This window comes from Belonocnema kinseyi, chromosome 7, assembly GCF_010883055.1.
Source record: "Belonocnema kinseyi isolate 2016_QV_RU_SX_M_011 chromosome 7, B_treatae_v1, whole genome shotgun sequence".
In the NCBI taxonomy this organism is placed as follows: domain Eukaryota; kingdom Metazoa; phylum Arthropoda; class Insecta; order Hymenoptera; family Cynipidae; genus Belonocnema; species Belonocnema kinseyi.
This window is the reverse complement of record NC_046663.1, coordinates 53,509,698-53,534,398: the sequence shown is the minus strand read 5'-3', so window position 1 is coordinate 53,534,398 and position 24,701 is coordinate 53,509,698. Positions and strand designations below refer to the sequence as shown.

The following is a 24,701-nucleotide window of genomic DNA, read 5'->3' as shown; positions in this document are numbered from 1 at the left end:
AATTAATTTTATTACTTTAAAGCTCAGGAACCTTAATAATTTCATGGACAATGTTCTTCAAATAGTCAATAAACTAAAAATAGTCATTCTTAAAAATAAAATGTTAAAGTTCGTGAAACTAAATGATATTTTAGTATAATTTATTCTATAATATGGAAACATGTATTGAATTGAACAGTATAAACATCTGGAAAGTGTATAATGTAATATATTTCAGGAAGCTGAAAAATTTTGAACTATGAACTGCTATTTATATTTTGCGTGGTTTTGGAGAAAAATGATATTTTTAATCGGAAAAAATCATATTTCTTAAATTTGAGAGATAAATGCCAATTTTATCTTTACTTTCAAGCTCAGGATACTTAATAATCTCATGAAGAATGTTTTTGAGTAATTATTGAATTAAAAACAAACGTTTACAAACGAAATATTAACGTTCTTTAAACTAATTGCTATTTTAGTCGATTTTTTTTTCTATATTTTGGAGAAAATTATTGAATTGGACAATATAAACATCTGCAAAGGGTGCAGTTTAATATATTTCAGGAAGCTGACCCATTTCTTCAATTATGAACTGCTATTCATATTTTTCTTCTTTTTCGAGAAAAATAAAATTTTGAATCGGTAATAGTATATTGTGCAACAAGGGGCGAAAAGCGACAATTGCACGAGCGTGAAGTTAGCAGTCCGAGCGAAGTATTCTTTGTAAATACGTAGACAGTGACAGATATAGGTTAGAATGACACGATTCTCGAAAAAAGGTTCGGTAAGAGGGAGAATGGCTGCAGAGAACTGTAGATAAAGTAGAATGTATATACTGTCGATACCGGTTACGGCGTAAAGTTACTTTCGCAGTCGCCTGTTTCTACTTTCTAGTCTAGGGTTGAAAACACAACTTTCGACCCGCTACGGAGGCATCGAAAGTCAAATTTTCGATACATGTGTTATGAAAAATTATTTCTTGGAATATAAGAATGAGCTACTAAAGTATCAAACTATTTTTTGATCTCATATCATGCAACATCCCCATTGCGACGACGATAAAAACTAAAGTCTCATTTCAGCAGATTCCAATAGTGTTATCAGCGAAACGAGCACAGTTTGGAGGGACGATATCGAGTCTATTGTAGGAACAGGAGTCGGAACAGTCTGCTGGGTTGCACCGGAACCGATCGAACCTGCAGAGCTGCACGTGGCTTCGCCTGCAGGCCCGGTCAGTCGAGCAGAAGTACAGTTGAGATATCTTCTGCAACTTTTCCTTGAGGGTGGCTGCCTTGGATGGGCTGCTGTACTCGCTACAGTTTTAAGGGACGCGCCTGCTATGGCAAGAACTGTGAGAGCAGCCTACGCACCAATGCAAACTTTGGATTCTGCCATCAATTTGAGAGAAGGACTTCATCTGATGACACGGTGGTCACACTCCGAATGGTGAGATTCAAATTTAAATCATTTTAGGATCAAGTTCGGACTCCGGAGTGTTATTTACTGACTATCCAGCGACCTTGAAAACCTGGAATTCTCCTTGATTTTCTTTTTTGAATCTTGAAAATATGGAAATCTTCGTGCATTTTTCACGAGAACCTTGAATAAATAAAAAATTTCTTTTAAAACAGTTATTTTATTTAAATGCGAAAAGTAATTTAAATCTTTTAGTCTATTATGAAAGAAAAATCTTGTTTATAAGAAATCTTACTAGTGAAAAGTTTTTTATATATTTTATTTATAAAGATATAGTTTATTTTTTACTCATTATAGACTTTAGTATTGTGAATAATAATGTTATACGTTTTTTTATTTCGTCTCCGCTAATGTAGAATGTCAAGTAAACATTTTTTGTCATATTCAACTTATTAGTTATACAAATTATTAAATTAAAATTTCGATGTTAATTCAGTTTCAGAATTAGAATGAACTAAAATTTAAAATAGGCGTGTACATCATATTTTACAACGATTTCAAAAGATATGAAAGATTTTAAAGATATTAAAAGGGGTGTAATTAACCAGATTTATAAAATTTTAAAAGATTTTACATAGATTAGAAATGTTTGAATGATTTCAAGTTGTTATAACAATTTTTAGAAAGATTTCACAAATATTTCAAAGATTTCATAAAAATTTCATAAAGATTTAAAAAGAATACAAAAACTCAAAAGATTTCAAAAAAGGTGTACATCAGATTTTAGATTTGAAAACATTTCGAAGATTTGAAACGATTTTTAAATCTTTTAAAACTTTTTGGAAGATTTGTAAAGGTTTCACGAAGATTTTAAATAATTCAGTAATTTCAACGAATAAAAGAAGATTTCACAAAGATTAAAGAAAATTTTTACAAATATTTCAAAAGACTTAAAAAATATTTCACAAACATTTCCAACATTTTATAAAGATTGCAAAGATTTAAAAGATTTCAAAATTATTTCGAATATTTCTCAAGAATTTAAAACTTTCAAAATATTTAAAAAATTTTTAAAAGTAAACCATATTTCTAAGATTTAAGAAGATTTTACACAGATTAAAAATATTTTTATTAATGCTTTCAAATAAAAACGGAAGATTTCACAAATATTTTAAAGATTTTATAAAGATTTAAAAATAATGCAAAAATTTCAAAGATTATCAGATTTCAAAAGCTTTCAAAACTTTTTGATCGATTTTAGAAGATTTCACTAAGGTTTCAAATCGTTCAATCATTTCAACGAATAAATAAGAGATAAAGGATTACAAAGATTGTTAAGATTTCAAAAATTTTTAAGATTTCAAAATATTTTACACAGAATAAAAATATTTTAATGATTTAAAATGAATCCAAAGGATTTCACAAATATTTCATAAAGATTTTAAAAGGTACAAGAATTCCAGAGATTTCAAAAAGTGTACAATACACCAGATTTCAAAGATTTTAAAACATTTACAAGATTTGAAAAGATTTTACGGAAATTTCAAATCAATGATTTGAACGAATAAAAAAGATTTCACAAAAAGAGATTTAAGAAAAATTTCAAAAATATTCCAAAGGGTTTGACAAAGATTTAAAAGATTTTACAAGAATTTGCTAAATATTTCGAACATTTCGTAAAAATTAAAAGGATTTTAAAGATTTCACAATGATTTAGAACATTTCCGAAGACTATAAAGCTTTCAAAAAACTTTGAATCTTTTAATACGTAAACCAGATGTCTTCGATTTCAAAAGATTTTATACAGATTACAAATATTTTCATGATTTCAAGTGAATACAAACGATTTCAAAAAAATATTTCGAAAGATTTGACTAAGATTTCCCAAAAATTTCAAATATTTCGTAAAGATTGCAAGGATTTTAAATATTTCACAAGGATTTCAAAGATTTTAAACATCTCCAAAGGTTCTAAAACTTTCAAAAGATTACAATAATTTTAAAAAGAATTCAAAAACTCGAAAGATTTAAAAAAAGGTACAGTACATCAGATTTCAAAGATTTTAAAATATCTCGAGGATTTGAAAAGATTTCAAAAACTTTCAAAAGTTTTTGGAAGATTTTAAAAGATTTCAAAAGATTTCGAAACTTTTTGGAAGATGTTAAAAGATTTCACAAAGATTTAAGAAAAATTGTACAAATATTTCGAACACTTCTAAAGATTCTAAATTTTTCAAAGGATTACAAAGATTGTTAAGATTTTAAAAAGGATAATTCAGCTTTGAAGAGTTTCCAAAAAATACAAATATTTTAATGATTTCAAATGAATGAAAAAGATTTCCAGTACAGTACATCAGATTTCAAAGATTTTTAAACATTTCGAAGATTTAAAAGAAATTCACGAAGATTTCGAATAATTCTATGCTTTCAAAAAATAAAAAAGATTTAAGAAAAATCTCCCAAGTGTTTCAAAAGGTTTGACAAAGATTTCAAAGATTTAACAGAAATTGACCAAAGATTTTGCAAATTTCCAAAGATTTGAATACTTTCAAAAGATTTAGAAGCTTTTAATATGTAAACTAGATTTCTATTATTTCAAAAGTCTTTACACAGATTAAAAATATTTTCATGATTTCAAGCGAATACAAAAGATTTCACAAATATTTCAAACATTTCAAAGATCTGAAACAATTTCAAAATTTTTTGAAAGAATTCGCTAAGATTTCAAATAATTCAATGATTTTAACGAATAAAAAAGATTTAAGAAAAACTTCACAAATATTTCGAAAGATTTTACAAAAATTTACCAAAAATTGCAAGTAATTCGTAAATATTTGCAAGGATTTTAAATATTTCACAAGGATTTCAAAGATATTAAACATTTCCAAAGATTCTAAAACTTTCAACAGATTAAAATCATTTTAAAAAGGTACACCAGATTTCAAACATTTTAAAACATTTTAAAGATTTGACACGATTTTAAAAACTTTCAAAACTTTTTAGAAGATTTGAAAAGATTTCGATAACATTTTGAATAATTCAATGATTTCAATGATTTCAACGAATAAAAGAAGATTTTACAAAAATTTAAGAAAAATTGCACAAATATTCTAAAAGTTTTTACAAAGATTACACAAAGATTTCGAACATTTCCAAAGATTCTACAAATTTAAAAAGATTTTTAAAATTTCAAAAGATTTTACACAGATTAAAAATATTTGAATTATCTCAAATGAATACAAAATATTTTACAAAAATTTCAAAGATTTCATAAAAATTTCATAAAGATTTGAAAAGAATACAGGATTTCCACAGATTTCAAAAAGGGTACAGTACATCGGATTTCAAATATTTAAACAAATTTGTACATTCGAAACGATTTCAAAAGGTTTCAACAAATTTGAGAAAATTTCAATGATTTAAAACGAACGAAAAAGATTTCACAAATATTTAAAAGATTTTCAGTAATTTAAAAGATTTCAAAGACGACTTCTGTTCGCAAAAAATTAAGAATTTGTTTATTTATGGTTCTGATTTCTTGAAAAATGTTTGGTCAATTAAAAATGAAATTGCTCATCATTTTTTACATCTATGAAAAACGGTTATTTCATTATTTGATGTAAGAAAATGCAGTCCTGAAAGAAACTGATTTCTTGACCTGAAAAACCTGGAGAAGACCTTGTACTTCGCTTCTAATCATCGCTGGATAGTCTGATTTAGTAAAAAAGTCTATTAAATATGAAAATAAAAACAAATAAATTTAATTATTTTTCAGCCTGGGATACAGATCATTCACGTCAGGAATCCAAGGTCAAATATCTCTTCTGAATCGTCTTATCATGACTAAACAGCAACAGGAACAGGAACAAATTCCGGAAAGTCCATCTCCAAGTCCGGCACCTTCTGCGGGGAGTCAGCCACGGGGTAGCATTTCTCGTTCTCGACATTCCTCGACCTCCACGACTGCTTTGGAGGAAGAGCGTTCAGTCGACTCATCCACAAGTGTAGAGGAAACGAGCTTTCGAGGCAGTCATAGCAGTCTGAAAGATCTGGAAGAAAACTCGCAGTCAGGATGTACCATTTCCTAAAAAACTAGCAAAGATCCTTCTCTAAACTATTTTTACGAATCATCAGTCTCGAATTACTCGTAGGGTGCCAGGAATTCTCAATCAAACTCTTATAAAGGCTGAAAAATTTAGACAATTTGCAACATTACAGGGTGAATTGAGGTTTAATTCATCTGCGTAAGCAGATAAGCAGAGTCGAAAGACTGCTCGTTATTTGCAAGATCTCGTCGAGGTTCTGACTTGGCTGACGAATTTACGTATATAATTGTATATAGACAGTTCCCCAGATGTTTTATATCATAGTTCGTAGGTAAAGTTATTGATGCATTTCCATTTATCTCAAACTTCCAAGAAACGATTGTCTTTTTAATTTAAATTGAGAAGATCGCTTTCTGTGTGAAAGCACCCTTTTCAGAGTTTCAACTTGTTTATATTCAGTCATTGTTATACATGGTTAACTGATATCTTTGACTAATTTTCTCTGTGGACGATAGGTGATAAGATTTTTAAATGGTGCAATCCTGCAAAGTGATTACAGTTTGTCACCTTAGGAATTGTTTTTTTTTTTCTTAAAAATAATTAGCATAGGGGCGTGTTATTTTTAGTCGCAGTAAGAAATTGGCCATTGATTGAAAATCAAATTATAAATTTATTAGTTTTAAGCAGCTTGTTCCAAATTATTTTAGCCGGGAAATAATTTTATTTATTTACAATGTACAGGGCGTCTACTCACCTGAAAAAACCTGGAAATGTCAGCCGATTTCTTCTAGAGCTTGCTTACATTTTTTAATAATTTAAATATAAAATTGAGTAACAATGTTTTTTTTCACTTTATATGTAACTTTATATTACTGGATTTAACTGTTTTGTCGAAAATTCTTTTTTTTAATTAATTAATTTTGTTTGAAAATTTAATTCTATTTTTGGTGGAAAAAATTGTACTTTTCTGTTGAATTCAACTTTTTTTTTATTTAAAATAAAAATATTTTTTAGTTGACATATTACCCGGGTAATGGTGATGCCAATTTTCGTTTTTTGATCAATTTGCTTGAATGTAATTTTTGTTTTCCATCATAAAATGCTAAAAATGAGTGGGTTTTTATCATTAAATGTTTTTTTTACAATATATTGAAATTAAAATCAAGTTTCACGGTTACTGAGAAATTTAACTTAAATTTTTCATAAGGAATTAATCTTTTTTATGAAAATTCAACTACTTGGTTCAAATTTAAACTCTCTTATTACAAATTATTTTTTTGGTTGAACATTATAATTTTAATTGAAAAATCATCTCCTTCATTTCAAATTTAACTATTCCAGTTGAAACTTTAATTCATTGAAAATTATTTTTTTTGTTTGCAAATTTTCTTAAATAAAAATTTAACTATTTGGTAGAAAATTAATCTTTTTTTTCAGAAACTTAATATTCTTGGTTGAAAATTCAACTGTTCCGATTACAAATTTAAAAATTCAGTTGAAAATTCATCTTTTTTCTTAAAACTTAAGTAATTGAAAATCATGACTGGCTGTAAATTTAACCACTTTGTTGGAAATTCTTTTTTTTTTGTTAAAAATTTATTTTTTAACTAGATTTTTAAATATTTCATTTTTGATTGAATTTTTTTTATAGTTGAAAAACAACTATTTGGTGGCAAATTAATGTTATTTTTGTTAGATAAATTAATATTCTTTCTTCGAAATTCAACTGTTCCAGTTAAAAATTCAGCAATTTAGTCGAAAATTCATCTTTTTGTAAATAAAAAGTTAAAAGTGAAATTATTGGAAATTCATCACTTTGGATGAAATTTAACTATTTTGTTGAAAATTCCTTTTTTTAATCAAAATTAATTTTTTTTTTATGAAAATTTGACTAATTAATTTTTGGTTGAAAATTTTGATCTTTTTTTTTAACTGAAAAATTCAACTATTTGGTTGAAAATTAATCTTTTTGGTTAAAAATTAATTTTTTAAACTAGATTTTTAATTATTTCATTTTTGGTAGAAAATGGATTTTTTAGTTGGAAATGCAACTATTCGATCGAAAATTAATCTTATTTTTGTTAAAAAAAATAATATTCTTGGTTCGAAATTCAACTTCTTCAGTTAAAAATTCGAAAATTTAGTAGAAAAGTCATCTTTTTTTGTAATTAAAAGTTAAAACTAGAATTATTTAAAATTTACCACATTCGATGAAATTTAACTATTTTGTTGAAAATTCCTTTTTTTATTAAAATTAATTTTTTCAACCGGAAATTTGACTCATTCATTTTTGGTAGAAAATTAATCCTTTTTTTTTTTAGTTGAAAAATTCAACTATTTGGTTGAAAATTAATATTTTTTTATAAAATTAATATTCTTGGTTGAAAATTCAACTGTTTCGATTACAAATTCAGAAATGTAGTCGAAAATTGATTTTTTTATTGGTAAAAATTTAATTTACTGAGAATCATAACTGGTCTAAAATTAACTACTTTGTTGGAAATTCCCTTTTCTGGTTAAAAATTAATTTTTTTAAGTACATTTTTAATTATTTAATTATGGTAGAAAATGAATTTTTTTAGTTGAAAAATGTAACTATTCGATCGAAAATTAATCTTATTTTTGTTAGAAAAATTAATATTCTTGGTTTGAAATTCAACTGTGCCAGTTAAAAGTTCGAAAATTTAGTCGAAAAGTCATCTTATTTCTAATTAAAAGTTGAATTATTGAAAATTTATCACATTGGATGAAATTGAACTATTTTGTTAAAAATTCCTTTTTTTAAAATGAAAATTAATTTTTATAACCGGAAATTTGACTAATTCATTTTGGGTAAAAAATTGAACTTTTTTTTAGTTTTGATCGAAACTCAGAAATTTAGTCAAAAATTCATTTTTTTGTTTGTTAAAAGTTAAATCACTGAAAGTCATAACTAGCATAAAATTAACTACTTTGTTGGAAATTTCTTTTTCTGGTTAACATTTTTTTAAACTATATTTTTAAATATATCATTTTTCGTTAAAAATTGAACTCTTTTAGTTGAAAAATTCAATGATTTTGTGATTTTTTTTGGCAGAATTAATATTCTTGGTTCAAAATGAAACTGTCCCAGTTAAAATTCAGCAATTTAGTCGAAAATTCTTATTTTTTTAAATAAGAAAGTACAAGTTGAATTATTGAAAATTCATCACTTGGGATGAAATTTAACTATTTTGTTGGACAAAATTTTTGTTATGCAAATTATTTTTTTTAACTAGAAATTTAACTAATTAATTTTTGGTTGAAAATTGATCTTCTTTAGTTTAAAAATGCAACTATTTTTTTGAAAATTAATCTTTTCTTTTTTAGAAAATTAATATTCTTGGTTGGAAATTTAACTGTTCCGGTTAATAATTCAGCAATTAAGTCGGAATTTCATATTTTTTGCTGAAAGTGCAATTATTGAAAATTCATCACTATGGATAAAATTGAACTATTTTGTTAAAAATTTAATTTTTATGAAAATTAATTTTTCGACTGAAAATTTAACTTTCATTTTTGATTGAGAATTTATCTTTTTTAATTGAAAAATTCAACTATTTTCTAAAAATTTATTTTTTTATGAAAATTTATTTTTTAACTAGAAATTTAACTTCCATTTTCGGTTAAAAAAGTATCTTTTTCAATTGAAAACCTCTACAAATAAAATGTAATTCTAGTAAGATTTATGGAGTGAAATTATGCAATTTAATTTTGAGGTCGTGACAAAATCTCCTTATTTCCTTCCTTATCTCCTTAGTTAACTTGAAAAGTGAAAAAAAACATTGTTTCACACATTCAACAATTTACAAGGATTGTTTTATGTTTAAAGAATCAAAATATAGTTTCAAAATTGAAAGCAATGTAAAGGAACGATTTTTATTTTACGCAGCCATGAAAGCTAAAAGATATTTCAAATAGTATAAAGTGGTGAATAATATTACATATTGATGATGCAAAAGAGAACTCTTAAAATAAAATCAGTTTAGGAATAAGTTATTTAGTGAAATTGTGTGTGTAATTCAAACATTAAAGTCACTTGAGACAGTAGATAATATATCCATTGTCAGCGACATAAGTACATCCGGTGTTTTGGTTTGATAAGCATTCACACGAAACCGCGATGCACGAATTCTCCATCTTCCTGACGATAGCCCGATAATTCTTCAACTTTTCCTAATTAGTTTGATTAGGATGGACGATTTCATCCCATCGTTGAACTATGTAGAATAGGGTGGCTCAAAAACGCTTTTTTCAGAGGGTAACGATCCCCCCAATTTCACTCTAAATCAGAAAATATAAATTCCCTAATTTTTTTTCTCGATTTTAACAGGTGCCAGTTTTGACTTGAAGTTTCCCATGTAAAATACATGGGGAAAATCACTTTTTTGAGTTTTGGGAATAATTTTTTACGGTTTACAAAAATGTGACAGGAAAGTATGCGGGCCTGTTGAGAATTATCCAAAGAAGAATTTCATTTATCAGACATATGGGTTTGACAGCCCTAACACACCTCCACGAGTACCTGAAAACTTCCATTAAAACAAAAAATGTCAATTCTTCATGAAATCGACCTTTTGAGCACTGTATTCTGGTCTTTTTTACCGAAAATTATTAATCTTGCTCTAGTGGAATATTTTTATCATTGGTTAATTCATTTTTAATTGTTGAAACAAATAGATTTTGTTTAAATAATTTTTTTCTCGAAAATTTGTTTTTTTTTGCCCTTAAAATTATTATTATTATTAGTCTAGTGGAATATTTAGTAACATTGGTCCATTAATTCTTAATTGTTTGAACAAATGGAATTTGTTTAAATAATTCTTTCTTTGAAAATTCGTTTTTTCCCTCAAAATTATTGCTGTTGGTCTAGTGGAATATTTATTAACATTAGTTCACTCATTTTTAATTATTGAAACAAATGGAATTTGTTTCAATAATTTAGTTTCGAATTGTTTTTAAATAAAAATTATTACTGTGGGTCTAGTGGAATATTTATTAGTAATAATTAATTACTGATTAATAATTAATTTAATAATAATTAATTTATCAGTAGTATTTAAGTAATAATTTTTTTTTTTAATTTAAAAAAAATTAATCAAACAATGTTGATAAATACTCCATTGAAAAACGAATTTTCGAAAAAAATGGTTTAAACAAATTCCATTTGTTTAAATAATAAGATATTAATAAACCAATGTTAATAAATATTCCATTAGACTAATAGTAATAATTTTTAGGAGGAAAAACAAATTTTCGAAGAAAAAAAATTATTTAAACAAATTCCATTTGATTAAATAATTAAAAATTAATTAACCAATGATAATTAATATTCCACTAGACAACTACTAATAATTTTAAGTAAAAAAAGACGAGAATACAGTGGTCAAAAGGTCGATTCCATGAAAAATTGACATTTTTGATTTTAAGGGTAGTTTTCAGGTACTCGTGGGGGTGTATTCGGGGTGTCAAACCCATGTCGGATACATGAAATTCTTCGTTGGATAATTTTCTACAGGCCCTTATAATTTCCCTTCTCATTTTTTCAAAACCTAAAAAATTATTCTAAAAACTCAAAAAAGTGATTTTTCCGTATGCATTTTACATGGGAAACTTCAAGTCAAAACCGGCACCTGTTAAAATAAAAAATAATAATAATAAAACTAGGGATTTTTTTTTTCGGTTTTGAAATAAAATCGGGGGGATCGTTGCCCTCTAGCATTAAAAAAAAAATTATATGCATTTTTGGACTACCCTAATGTAGAATTCATGCAATTTTAATAAGGAGTAAAGAAAACCTGTATAGTAAAAGATCATTAATATACATATTATATTTTCCCAAGTGTGTTTTTGTATTTTCAAGTGTGGCTGAATACTTAACCTTATCAATGAACATATCCTCATCGCATTTTTATCAAAGCACTTCCTTTATTCCTTCTGTCAGTTTACATTCTGAACACCGTAAACACAACATACAAATCTTAATGCGTACATCACAGGCAACTGTCACTTGAAAGATCTTTGCTTTCGTGTTACAAAAATAGAAAATATTTTTGATTTGAAAAAAAAATAATAATAAGTAACCCTCTCATCAATCACTCTCCATGAAAAGTGGAAAAATTTAGGAAGAACTTTTTCAACTACGAGGAAATGGCTCGCATTTTAAACTTACTTTACTAACATCGAAAATACTGTCGAAGAATCCTGGATCTTCTCCGAATAATAGAATAAATTTTAGATATGATTACATAAAATATCATTTGAATTGGATTTATTGTTCTAATAGCAAGTTCCAACGTCATTAAACTAATATGTCTCAAAACTATAAACGAAAATCGCTGAATAGTTGAAAGGCTCTACAAAAAATACATACCAAGAAAAATAGGTTTGGTCCTTTCTCCACTGTCGACCAACAATCAATTAACTGTACCTTACATTCAGATTGGGCGCAGACGTATACTATTTTTAATAATTAGTCTCATTGATGGAAATAGCAACTTGCAAGGGGTTTTTTCTGTCAACTTTTTTTTTTAATTGATACTCTCTTCAATGGAAGGTACATACCAGAGATTTTCTGAGAAAAATCAAGAAGAGCTCTTGGCTGATTTATTAAAATACTAGCTTATGACATTTGATGATTATTTATTCTTTATTTTCAATAAAAACTTTTTATCGTATTTTTATTATCACTCGTTGAAACAATTGTGCATTTTTTCAAAATTCTTAATTCTTCAATAGTTTGCAATTTACGTTTTTATATTAAAAAAAGAAGGAAAAAAGTGTTACAAATAAAATATTCAACAATAAATACAAAATTAAATTGTTTTCAGTAAACTAAAAAAAAACATTAATAATAGACAATTATCTTTAATACGTGAAAATCCACTTTCAAGACTCTTCTGATTCTTGTTAGTAAATGTTTGTGAAATGAGTCACTGCATCCACTGGCATTTCGTATTTATTATTGAAATGTTCATTTGAAACACATTGTTCCTACTTTAATTTAAAACTATAAATACTAGAAACTATTGAAGTTAAAGAATTTCAATAAAATAGCATAATTATATTAAATTTTAATTATAAATGGAATAAACGAGCATTTTGACCAATAAAAAAAGCGAAAAGAAGGCGAGAATGGAACGCGCAACTTTTCAGCTATCAGACGAGCGCTCTACCAGGGAGCTACCGCGTCTTCGAAATACTTTTACACCCGCTCGCCATTTTTAAAGTGTATTTTTCTCGAAAACGGGCCAAAATTGTGTCTTCTTCATTTTTCTCAGAAAACCTCTGGTATGTACCTTTCATTGAGGAGAGTATCATTTGAAACAAAAAGAAATCAGACCTAAAGGTCCCCTCGTTAGTCTTAAAATTCGGCCCTAAGGACTTGCCTTTCCTCCCGTGAATGAAAGTATATCGAAGAAGCCTTTGGTTGATTTAAGACGAGGTATTTAATAACGTTTTGGTTGCAGTAAAAAAAGCTTTTGTACAGTTTCCTTATGGGTTAGGATAATTAGGATTGTACGGAGACTGCTTCGAGTAAACCTCATTTGTATAAGCTGGTGGAGGCTGGGGCATACCTATAAAGATAAATATTTATCAATTATAATTAAGAATTAGTGATGTAGTCGAAGCGTCATATGGAAAATTTTTCTAGTTATGGGCCATCCATAAACTAAGTTGCCAAGTTTGGCCTTTCTGCCCCCCCCCCCCCCCCCCCCACCTTTACCGAAAAAAACGTAGCCGTTGCCTAAAGACGGATTTTACGTTTTTAAATTCTCTTAAGGGCATGTGATACTTAGAAAATTATCGGTTTTACCAGTTTTAGGTTCATCCGGCTTTTTTCTAGAATAATAAATATTTTGTCTTAAAAATTTGGGAAATGATAGCGAACATGCTAACGGACGTCCCCGCACTTTTTTTGTAGGTTAATTCAAAAAAGTTTTAATTTAGCAAAATGTGATTAAGGGCATGTGACACAGCTAAATACCTATATTACCGACCTCATTTTATCAGTTCACTGAATGTTTTTTTGAACCTAAGAACTTTTTCTGTAAATAAAATATCGATCTGATACTTTGGAAAATGTATTAGAGTACAATAAAGTACGTTTAGGTACTGTATTTTGGTAGGAACTTCATTGAAAATTAATCTTTTTTTTGAACCTCGACATTTTTTGAACGTTCGAACTTTTTTTATACATAAAATATCGGTCGCAAACTTTGAGAAATGCAAGAGTCGAAAGAAAACTACGTTCAAGTACAAATCTTAATAAAAAAAGATGTAAAAAAAATATTTCTACTATTAATTCCATCGGCATCAGCTGGTAACGTTGTACAAGAAAATACAAACCCTGGCGACCACTAGACGAGGCTCTAGAGGGTTCGTATTTTCGTGTACAACGTTACCGATTGATGCCGATGGAATTGATAGTTGAAAATTTTTTTTTACATCTTTTATTATTAAGCTTTATACTTAAACGTAATTTTCTTTCGGCTCTTGCATTTTTCAAAGTTTGAGACCGATATTTTATGTATAAAAAAAGTTCGAAAGTTCAAAAAATGTTGAGGTTCAGAAAAAAGATGAAATAATTTTCAGTGAAGTTCCTACCAAAATGCAGTACCTAAACGTACTTTATTGTACTCTAATACATTTCCTGAAGTCTCAGCTCGATATTTTATATACAAAAAAAGTTCTTAGGTTCAAAAAAACATTCAGTGAACTAAAAAAGTGAGGTCGGTAATATAAGTATTTAGCTGTGTCACATGCCCTTAATTTGCATATCGATTTCTTCAGTGTTAGATTCCCCCGGCTTTTTTCCTAGGATAAGAAATATTTTAACTTTAAAATCTGGGAAATAATAGCGAACATGATAACACACAGTTTTTGTATTTTTTTATCAAAAAATTTTTGATATTGCTAACAACGTGCATGTAGATTTCGAGGTTATGTGTGTTACAATTCACCCGAGCATTACTTCCAAACTACACAATATTTTTGGTCGAAAACTTTGGACTTACAAATAAACATAGTAACTAATCTCCCGGAACTAACCTTGTTTTCAGGCAATCAAAAAAGTTTCTTTCATAAATAATTTCGAGATTATCGGAAAGCAGAGATGAAAAACGAAGTAACCTCAAAATAATGCATATGCATAACATTTTTATTTAGCACAATACATTTTTTTTCTTATTATGCCTCAAAAAAGAGTCCGGGGACTTCCGTTATGATATTTTATAGCGTCTCCGAATTCAGTTTTTTTAAATTTTCATTTTTGTTGAAAAAAAGTCGGGGAAACTGTAATTATCACATGCCCTTAAATAAAATTAATGTAAATAACATATTGAATTCAGTACGAACAATTTTTAATTTTTAAGATTTCAATGCAAAATATATTTTCTACCCGAAGAGGTGAATTTTCAACACAAAAAGACGAATTAAAAAAATAATAATTTTCACCCGAACAGTTGAACTTTTTCTTAAGAGGCAAGTTTTTCATAAAATAGTTCAAAAAAGATTAAAATTCAATCAAATATTTGAATTTTTAAGAGAAAAAGACCCATTTTTCAGAATATAGGTGAATTTTCATTAAAAAAGTTACTTTTTAACCATTAAATATGACTTCTACCATGAAAGATACATTTTTAACAAGATAGTTGAATTCACAACTAAAAAGTTGAACTTTCAACAAACAAAAATCAATTTTCTACCCAAAAAGACGAATTTTCAAAAAAGTAAATGAATTTTCTACCAAATAGTTGACTTTTTAACTTACACATTATACAGGATAAAGTTTCAACAAAAAAGGAATAGTTAAATTTTCTGATAAAAACTGTAATAAAAAAACTATGAAAAATACGAATTTTCAAAAAAATTGTTACATTTTCAAACTGAAAAATTTATTTTCTACAAAGGACATTAATGTTATACTAAAAAGAGGATTTTCCAACTTACCCAATAGAAATAATAAAGGTTTAACCAAATAAGGAACAAATAAATTTTCAGGTTAAAAAAATTTGTTACCAAAAAAATGAATTTTTAACAAAGTTGTTAAATTTTCCACCAAAAACATGAATTCTCAACAAAAAAAAAGAAATAATTGTCAACCCAAAAATATAAATTATTGAGTAAGAAGTCGAATTTTTAAAATAAAAGTTCATTTAAAAGTAAATAGTTTAATTTTCAGCTGTAATTATGAATTCTTCATAAAAAAAAGTATTTCTTCCACAAAGAAGTTCAACTTCAAGTCAAATAATCAAACTTTTCAATCAAAAAGATAAATTCTCAACAAAGCATGTAACAGTTGACATTCCAAATAAACAATTGCATTTTTAACCAAAAAGGATCAATTTTCAAACAAGAAGATTAAATTTATACTCAAAAAGACGAATTTTCAACTAAATACATTAAGTTTCAACAAAAAAAGTTGAACATTAAACTAAGAAAGACACATCTTTAAAGAAATAGTTAAATTTTTGAATAAGAAGACCAATTTTCAACTACGCATGAAATAGTTTAATTGTCATTTAAACAAAATTATCTTCAATTATAGACATAAAACTTCAACTAAAAAAATGAATTTTAAAGCAAACGAGATGAATTCGGAACCAAAAATATAATATCAGCCTTCTTACTAAAAAAAATACTTTTTCCAAAAAATATAGTTGGCTTGTCTTATTGGGTTTAGTTCTAAATGTTATTTCAGTACGTAACTTTATTTGCACTTATACCTCACCCCCTGGTTATAACCTTAGTTGTTATCCCCTCAAACTTGGAACTATAAGTTTATGGAAAGTACCGCCGGGCCACTTTTTCTTTTAGGACTACATCACAGTTAAAAATTAAACAGAAAAAAATGTACATTAAGTTATTTCTAGTAAATAAACAATCTAATGATTGCGAAAAATTTGCAAAGCAAGTTAATTTTACGTTTACCTGACTAATAAATTCTAAATGATTTAAGGAATACCTGCTGGTTGTGCCGGAGGATAGGGATTTTGTCCATAGTTTGCTGGCGGATTTTGATTCACTTGCACAATAGTACTCGGTCCTCTAACTGCTGAAACATTTTTCGCAGTCAAAAATTCTAACTTGCCAAAATTAACTTATTTCTCAGGATAATAAAAAATATCAAGGTGGCGATTTGGCGGACGATTTCAAATTTCCGATTATTTCCCTGTTTTCCAGATCTATTTTTTAAATTTTTTCGGTCAACCAAACGTAATATATGAATATTTAACGCAAAACTCGAACATTTATTTTAATTCATGATGTTTGTTCTAAACATCCTTTAATAGAACAAAGAAAAAAATTGAAAAATTAATTAATTTTTAAAGAAATACTTCAATTTTCCACTATAAAATATCAATTTTTAACAAAAAATGGAATAGCTAAACTTACGGTTGAAAAAGTAAAATATTCAAGAAATAAAAAATGGACTTTCAACAAAATAGTTCTATTTTCAACATAACCGATGTTTTTTCAATTAAAATTATGAATATTTAACTGGAATAGATGAATTTTAAATCAAAAAGATTAGTCTTGACTAAAACAACGACACTCCAATTGAAATAGTTGAATTTTCAACACAAAAAAAATTAATTTTTGCTAATAAAGATAATGTGTCAACAAAAACTGAAATAATTAAATTTTAAATTAAAAAAATTAATTGTCAATCAAGCAGTAGAATTTTCAACTAAATCTATGGAATATTCAATTGCAAAAGTTTAATTTTGAATTAAAAAAATCACCTTAAAAAAAATAACTTTAAAAAAACTAGTTACATTTTCAAACAAAGTGATGGATTTTCAACTAAAATTGTAAATGTTTAACTGAAATCGTTGAATATGAAACCGGAAAGATGAATTATTTTTAACTAAAATTATTAATCTTTAACTAGAATAGTTGCATTTTTTACCAGCTAGATGTATTTTCAACCAAGATTAATTTCTACCAACAAATATGAGACTTCTTCTAAACAAGATCATTTTACAACCAAAAATTAAATAATTAAATTTTTTAGTCAAAAAATGAATGTTCAACCAAAGAGATGAATTTTATAACTAAAATTATGGAATATGTAACAAAATACGTGTATTTTAAACGAAATAGTTGAATTTTCAATTAAAAAAGAAAAAATGTTCATCCAAATGGTTGAATTTAGAACTAGAGAAGATCAATTTTCAATCAGAAATGAAAAAGTTGAATTTTCGGTTAAAGAAATTAATTTTCAACCAAACTGATGAATTTTTAGCTAAAATTATGAATCTTCAACTGGAATAGATAATTGTTTTTACCAAAAAGATGAATTTTCAACCATAAACATTAATTTTCTACAAAAAAAAAACGAATTTTCCACAAAGTACATATATTTTCGAACAAATAGTTTAATATGTAAATAAAAAATATCATTTTTTAGCTAAATAGTAGAATTTCCATCTAAAAAAGATAAATTTTTAATCAAGAATAGAAAATTTAAATTTTTTGTTAAAAATCTAATTCTTAACAAAACAAAAAAAACAACAACTGGATTTTCAGCAAAATAATTCAATCTTTTACTGGAATAGTTAAATTTGTGATTTAGGAAATTAATTTTTAACAATCATTTACAACCAGAGATGAATTCTCATTTAAAATTATAAATCTTCAACCAAAAAAATTAATTTCTAACAAAAAAGTTTAACATTTAACGAATTCTGACCTGGAACAGGGATTTTTTAAATTCCTTTCTTCCAAAGCCGAATTATAATTCTTTAAAAAAAATTCTTGTTCTATGTCAAAAATTTCCTGTTCCAAGTGGAATTATATTTCTTTGCGGAAACTCCCTGTCCTAAACTGAAAACGATAGTTACTTTTTTCTAAATCCCCTGTTCCAAGTCAGGATAAATGAGGAGTAAGCAAATAAAATAAAAAAATTTCTCGGGTTTTCACGGTGAAATTGTTAAATATTCTAGGTTTAATTTCCCGGTCAAATCGCCACCCTGGATTAACTTTATAATTAAAGTGAATAGAAATAGAAAAACACGTTTTGAGATTTATTATTAAAACATAGAATTGTACGGCAATATATTGTTACAAATAACCAAGACACAATCTAAAATATAAGTCCTTCGAATTAAAATACGGAAAAATCAGTAATTCCAATCATTTCAGTCTCTGAAAAGCACTAATAACTTCTCATAAAATTAGTAACTGCATTCACTGCTCATACTTTTATGGCAAAAAAAATCTACGGACTCAAGCACAAGTATCAAGTTACAATATACGTTGCCACAAGAGTCACGTTCCATTAGACGAAGAACTTGTGACTATCGGATAATCTTTTGAAAGGCAGGCAGTTATGAACTTTAAAAAGAATTTTAAACTAAAGTGAAAAACATATTTATAATTTTTTTACAGTCTGTTACGTGACCAATTAAATGTTGTTATATTTGGCAGCTTCGTAATTGGGAAAATGATTTTATATAATTATATTTTTACGGTAAGAAATTTCATAGGTTTTATTAAGGCCTATATAACGGTTTTTTTATTAAGGAAAAATTTCACGGCATACTTATGTAGAAAAAGAAAATAGCTGAATGTTGAAATAAAAACCCTTTTAGAAAGTTTAAAATTATAGAATTTAATATGTAATAAAAAGCTCTTTTCAAAATATCAAAATAAATAGTGATTATCATTTTCAAAAAAAGTCATCGACATATTAAATTACAATTAACAATAACATTAAAATCCCATAAGAAAGTTTCCTAGAGATGAGATATTTAATGTTACATTTTTTCTTTATATCATTTTAATAAGCTGTATAGATTTGAAAGTTAAAATTAATTTTTTTTATAAAAAGAATACTAACAAAACTCATATAACCTTCGACATTCAATTTTTTTCTATGTAAGTATGCCTTTAAAAAGACATTTAAATCGAACCATGTAACGAAATATATTTTTAAACAAATTTTATTTTTAAATTTAAAAAAACGGTATCAACAAAACCTATTAAAAAGAATTTTATTGCACTAAATTTTGCAAAATGTTTCAAAATATATAAGCACGTCTCTCTATCTCACTTAAAGTTAAATTTCGTATAAATATTGCAATTTTATTAGTTATATTTTAGCCGAAGCATTAAACCCCTGGTCTCAGTTACATTTCATTGAACATTTCCCAAAATTTCAAGACAATCAATACATTTTTTGAAATCAAAATCCCCCGAATATAAACCATGTAATTGGTCACGTGACGCTGTGGTTCATGCCCCTCAATTCGGATATCTATTTTTTTATAAACTTTTTCACAATTATATATGTGCTCCCAACTTCTTAATCTATTATCTCCAATTTGATAAAGCAGGATATCGTTAATATACCAAACGATGAATGAATACGATATATTTGTTTGCAAGTGGCGACAATTACCAGAAGCTTATCTAGAAATGAGTAGCTGGGTGCTTTCGTGCTTGACTCAACAGTCTCAATACTGATTCTTATTCTTTAAGTTGCAGCGGAGTTCAACGTAATAAAACCGCATTTAATAGAAGTTAAGATCGATTCTTGCAAGGTTATTTTCTTACTAGATGAATTAAAGGCATGAAGAATATGTGTGAAAAAATGCACTCAGTATATCTGTTTATGACAAACTTGTCCAGATGATAAATCACTTAGAGTAGTTTAGTTTAAAAAATGTACTGGAAATTACTTGAATTGATTGTATTTATCTTATTCTTATTTTTATCTTATTGATTGTATTTATTTACTTATTTTAAACAAAGACAGTGAATTTTCTAAAATAAAAGATGACTTTTTAACAAAATACTTGAATTTTCAACCAAAAAATATGAATTCTCAACGAAAAGTTCAATAGTTGATATTTCAACTATACAATATTAAATTTTATTAAAAAAGAAAATTAATTTTAAAACCAAAAAAGCGAATTTGCAAGAAATAAAGATTTTTATGCCATGAAAGAAAAAAAGGTCACCGAAATTGTTGAACTTTCAAGCCAGTAGAAGAATTTTCAATGCAAAAACTGAATCTGAAGCCACAAATATGAATTTTCAGCCAAACAAATTTCAACAAAGTATTTCAACCCATGACATGAATTCTCAACTAAAATTATAAATCTTTACAAAAAATTATTTGTTAACAAAGTGGTTCCACCAAATTTTCATAAAAAATAGTTGAATCCTCAAACAAAAAAGGTTTATTATCCCAACAGATGAATTGGAAATAAAAAAGACAATTTTCAAAACAAAAAAAGACTTTAATCTTCACCCAAGAAAGTTTTTGGTTTCAATTTTGAACATCAACAGAATTGAATTTTAACCAATACAGGATGCATTTTTAACAAATTTGTTGAATTTGGAAATTAAAAAGACAAATTTTAAACAAAAGTTGCCTTTTCATACCCAAAAAGGCGAATTTTCAACCAATTTCAAGCAAATACTAAAATTTATAACTAAAAAGATCATTTTTAGGAGGAAGTAACTGCAAAAAGAAATATAAATACATGACATAAATTACTAACAAAAATATTATATAACCGGATTACAGCAATACTTCATTTAAAAAATTATCTAATTTTTCCCTGATAAATTTTACATTTTCCCTGACCATTAATATTCAATTACCAGAATCTTAAACTTGTAACATTTTTAACCTAAATTTGTGAAAAACGGAATAAAACAACTTGAAATTAAAAGAAATTTTTCTAAATCCTTTACTTTTCTTTGGCCAATAACTAGGTTTCTTTGGCGCGTAAATTTAAAATTATATTAAATTTCTGTACAATTACTGCAACTTATTTGTTTCATTTGCGAATTTCCGAAAATTGCATACATGAATTATGGACCCCCCCCCCTCCCCCACACGATAATAAATCGCAAAAAAAATCTTTCAACCCCCACCCCCTGAGCTATTACGTATTTTAACTGGTCCCTTGTTATCAATATACGTTTCTATTTCGATTTTTATGTGAAATAGATAATAAAGATTAGTTAAAATTACCATAAACTGCACCCCGTTCGCGTTTTTTTCTGCAGCAAGCACAGCAAACGCAACATATAAATATTACAACGAGGGCCGAAACTCCGAGGATAATAGGTAACACAACCTGATACGATCTGTAATAAAAAAAGGAAAAGAACATTTGTAAGTGCCAACTTAAAATTGTATAAAATTGTATCTTCGGTAACTATTTGAGCTTACCCGGGTGTGAAGAAAAATTCCTCTTTTGTGCAACATCTTTCCCTGCCATTACTTTCAGGACAGCAAAAGTTCGCATCAGGAGAGCTGAAAAGCGATGGGCAGGTACTACCAATCAACAGATCACACTGCATGCCTACAAAAATGATCGACTATTGCATATTACAAATGTAAGGGAATGCAAAGTCAAAATTAAATAATTTTTTACTTAAAAATATCAATAATGAACCATTTTAAACAGGTAAAACAGCATAACAATACTGAAGAATTCAAAACTGAACTACTACAAAATGAATTTTTATTTTATTAAATTAAGTTTTTACATTCTCATCATTTATGATTGAGAAAGTATTTGAATTGTCCGAAATTTGACACCACTGTTTTTTAACGGATATCCACGTTTCGAGACCCCCTGAAACCGACAATCAGGTTTTTACGATGGCGTCTGTCTGTCCGTCCGGCCGTCCGTCCGTAAACACGATAACTCTCGAAAAAATGAACGGATCAAATCCATATTTGGAACACTTTTTTTAGATCCTAAAAGAAAGGACGAGTTCGTTAACGAGCCATTTTTTATAAAAATTGAAGAAGTGAGCGCATTTTGGAAACTTTTGAGACCACTTTTTTCTGAATTTGATAATTATATGTACGGATATTTATAGTATTAAAAAGGACAAACAATTTATCCTAATGACTTTTTTTTATAAAAAGAAAATTCTCAGAGTTACAGTATTTTCAAAATTTTTCTAATCAACCGAAAATCAAAATTTTAAGCAAAAAAAAACGCACGATATGAAAAAAAAGTCAAGAGAAGAAAAACATTGCTTTTTGAAATCCTTACAAGATTATCATTACCAATTTTTGGATTTGATTGGAAAATCGAAAATTCAAATTTTGATTGAACAAAGAATAATGAAAAATCCAAAATTCCATGTTGTGGTCAAACTATGTAGGATACGAAAAAAGATGAATTAACCAAAACTGTTATCCAAAAAAAGATCTGCAATTTCGTTAATAATCACTTCTTGATAGCATGCGTACTATTTGTTTATTCATGAAAAATAACATTGAAAATAGAAAAAATGAAAAAATGTGTGGAAAAACAACGAAAGTTACGAGAAAAAAAAAAGATTCAACAAAATCTATTTACAAATGTCTGTCGGAAGTCGAGCACGCAGCGCGAGTGCTACAATGAGAATGTGTACGTTAAAGCCTACAGAGCTTTAAGAAACTTAATCATTGACCATACTTAATTAAGCTGACAATTCATAATATCAAGACGCATAAAAATATTATAAATTGTTAATTTTTATATGTTTTAAATTGAAATTCACACTTTTTAAACACTTCATTCAGTTGCGTAGTCTTGAAAAAAGTGTCCTGGTGGTATTTGCATAGAATTTATTATTTTAATAAAGTAACAAATATTTACAACAATATAAGGGGTATGCATGTGATGCTAGGATACAAAGCTTCTTTTTTACCATGTCGACGATCATGTATACTTATTTAAAATCTACAACTTTGAAAAATTCAGGAATATGTAATTTGTCTAAAAAAAGTTCTAATTTGTTCAGGTAATAATAAATTAGGGCACAATAGGTAAAGCTAAGAATAAAATTTTACAGGAGAAAAAAAAAGTTTTCTTTTATAAGATTCAAAATAGAAAATACTGAGAAAATTATGGAAGCCAGTGATCATTGTAAGTTGTAATTTCAAGATTTGAGTATGTATTGTTTTAAATGTTCAGAGTAAAGTTAAGAAAAAACCAAATATACTCAGAAAAATATTTGTATTGAATTAAAGAAACTCTTTCTTTAACACATTTTTTTTATTTAAGCAAAAAGAAATTGGTAATGAAGAAAATGATTAAAAATTTTTTAAAAAATCATTAGAACAAAAAACATTTCTTTACACCAAGAGAAATTTTTTTGAATCATGCTTTAAAGTTAAAATCTATCAAAAAAACTTTTAAAGGTGTTTAAAGATAATAATTTATCATTAAAAAACATACTAAAAAACAGTAAACATAAGTTAATCCTCATAATTTCTCAGAGTAACAAGGAGGAAAAACAAAATGCACTTTACCCAGTCGTTTTACAACTTTAAAAAAATCCTACAAAAATAATTTAGAGTAGTCAGGAAATTCCTGATCATAATTTGACGATCCTCAAGGTAAAGGTCGCAAGGGGAAATTCCCTACATTTTGAACCTAGGTGGAGTCTTCTAGGTTGAAAAACAAGTCGCTGGAGCACTTTGGAAGTAGGAACTTTGAATAGCTGCTTTTCGAGAAAAAACGCATTTAAAATTGGGGAAAAACATAAGCACACGTGTTAAATTTTGTTTCAAACATAAAAATTACCCACTTTCGGTCATTTCCGGGACATGACTGTAAGACACAAGATGAAAAATATAGATTGAAGAATGATTTCCCACCAAACCCCTAAAATCGATTCTATGATCTTCGTTCACAAAAAAACAAAAAGACGAATACCTTCTAAACTATGATCAACAAAGTAGGTGCTTTCATTATTGCGCAACGTCAAATATAATGAATGTTCCATTACCATAATTGAAGGGTGCGGCAGTACAGAACTAGATGAATAACAAAATCGAAATTTTTCAGGAAATAGATGTGTCATCTGACAATCTGAAAGTGATACTGGCCACAAATTTGAACAGTATAAGCAGCAGATTGCGATAAAAATGTAATCTTTAGCTTATATGAAAAATAAAAACTTACTTCAGAGATCTTATGTTTCTAAATAAGGGTAAAAAGTTTTGATCTAAAAAAGTGAATTAATTTCGAGTAAATCGTCCAAAAATATTCAGGATCAAATTTAACAAGTTTTAAAAATTGGTTTTCGGTAGAGATTGAAAAACGAATAAATGAGAATAATTTAGATAGCAAATAGTAAATAGAAATTACATTTATTTAAGTTAAAGAACCCGTGGGGAAATCGCCATACATTTTCCCGATTACCTATCGGGTCCCGGTCGGTATAACCTGTTCAGGGCTCGATAGGGCTAACTCCAACGGCCCTGATC

The 24,701-nt window shown here is 27.2% G+C and overlaps 2 protein-coding genes across 4 annotated transcripts in view; one reads left to right on the top strand and one right to left on the bottom strand.

The window, feature by feature from the left end:
• Window positions 1–6,297, top strand: part of LOC117177429 (guanine nucleotide exchange factor subunit Rich) — a 57,492-nt gene extending 51,195 nt beyond the window's left edge. Inside the window, exons 14-15 of one of the 2 annotated variants that reach the window (XM_033368104.1) lie at window positions 1,068–1,428; window positions 5,173–6,297. In XM_033368104.1, coding sequence (XP_033223995.1) covers window positions 1,068–1,428; window positions 5,173–5,485 — 674 coding nt within the window. In that variant the 3' untranslated portion in view covers window positions 5,486–6,297. Of the gene's footprint in view, window positions 1–1,064; window positions 1,429–5,172 lie in introns of both variants that reach the window. The other variant, XM_033368103.1, reaches the window with a different exon arrangement.
• Window positions 6,298–11,369: 5,072 nt separating this feature from the next.
• Window positions 11,370–24,701, bottom strand: part of LOC117176302 — a 27,988-nt gene continuing 14,656 nt past the window's right edge. Inside the window, exons 2-5 of one of the 2 annotated variants that reach the window (XM_033366501.1) lie at window positions 21,657–21,789; window positions 21,456–21,571; window positions 16,428–16,517; window positions 11,370–13,038 (exon numbers count right to left, since the gene is read on the bottom strand). In XM_033366501.1, coding sequence (XP_033222392.1) covers window positions 12,956–13,038; window positions 16,428–16,517; window positions 21,456–21,571; window positions 21,657–21,789 — 422 coding nt within the window. In that variant the 3' untranslated portion in view covers window positions 11,370–12,955. The remainder of the gene's footprint in view (window positions 13,039–16,427; window positions 16,518–21,455; window positions 21,572–21,656; window positions 21,790–24,701) is intronic. The other variant, XM_033366502.1, reaches the window with a different exon arrangement.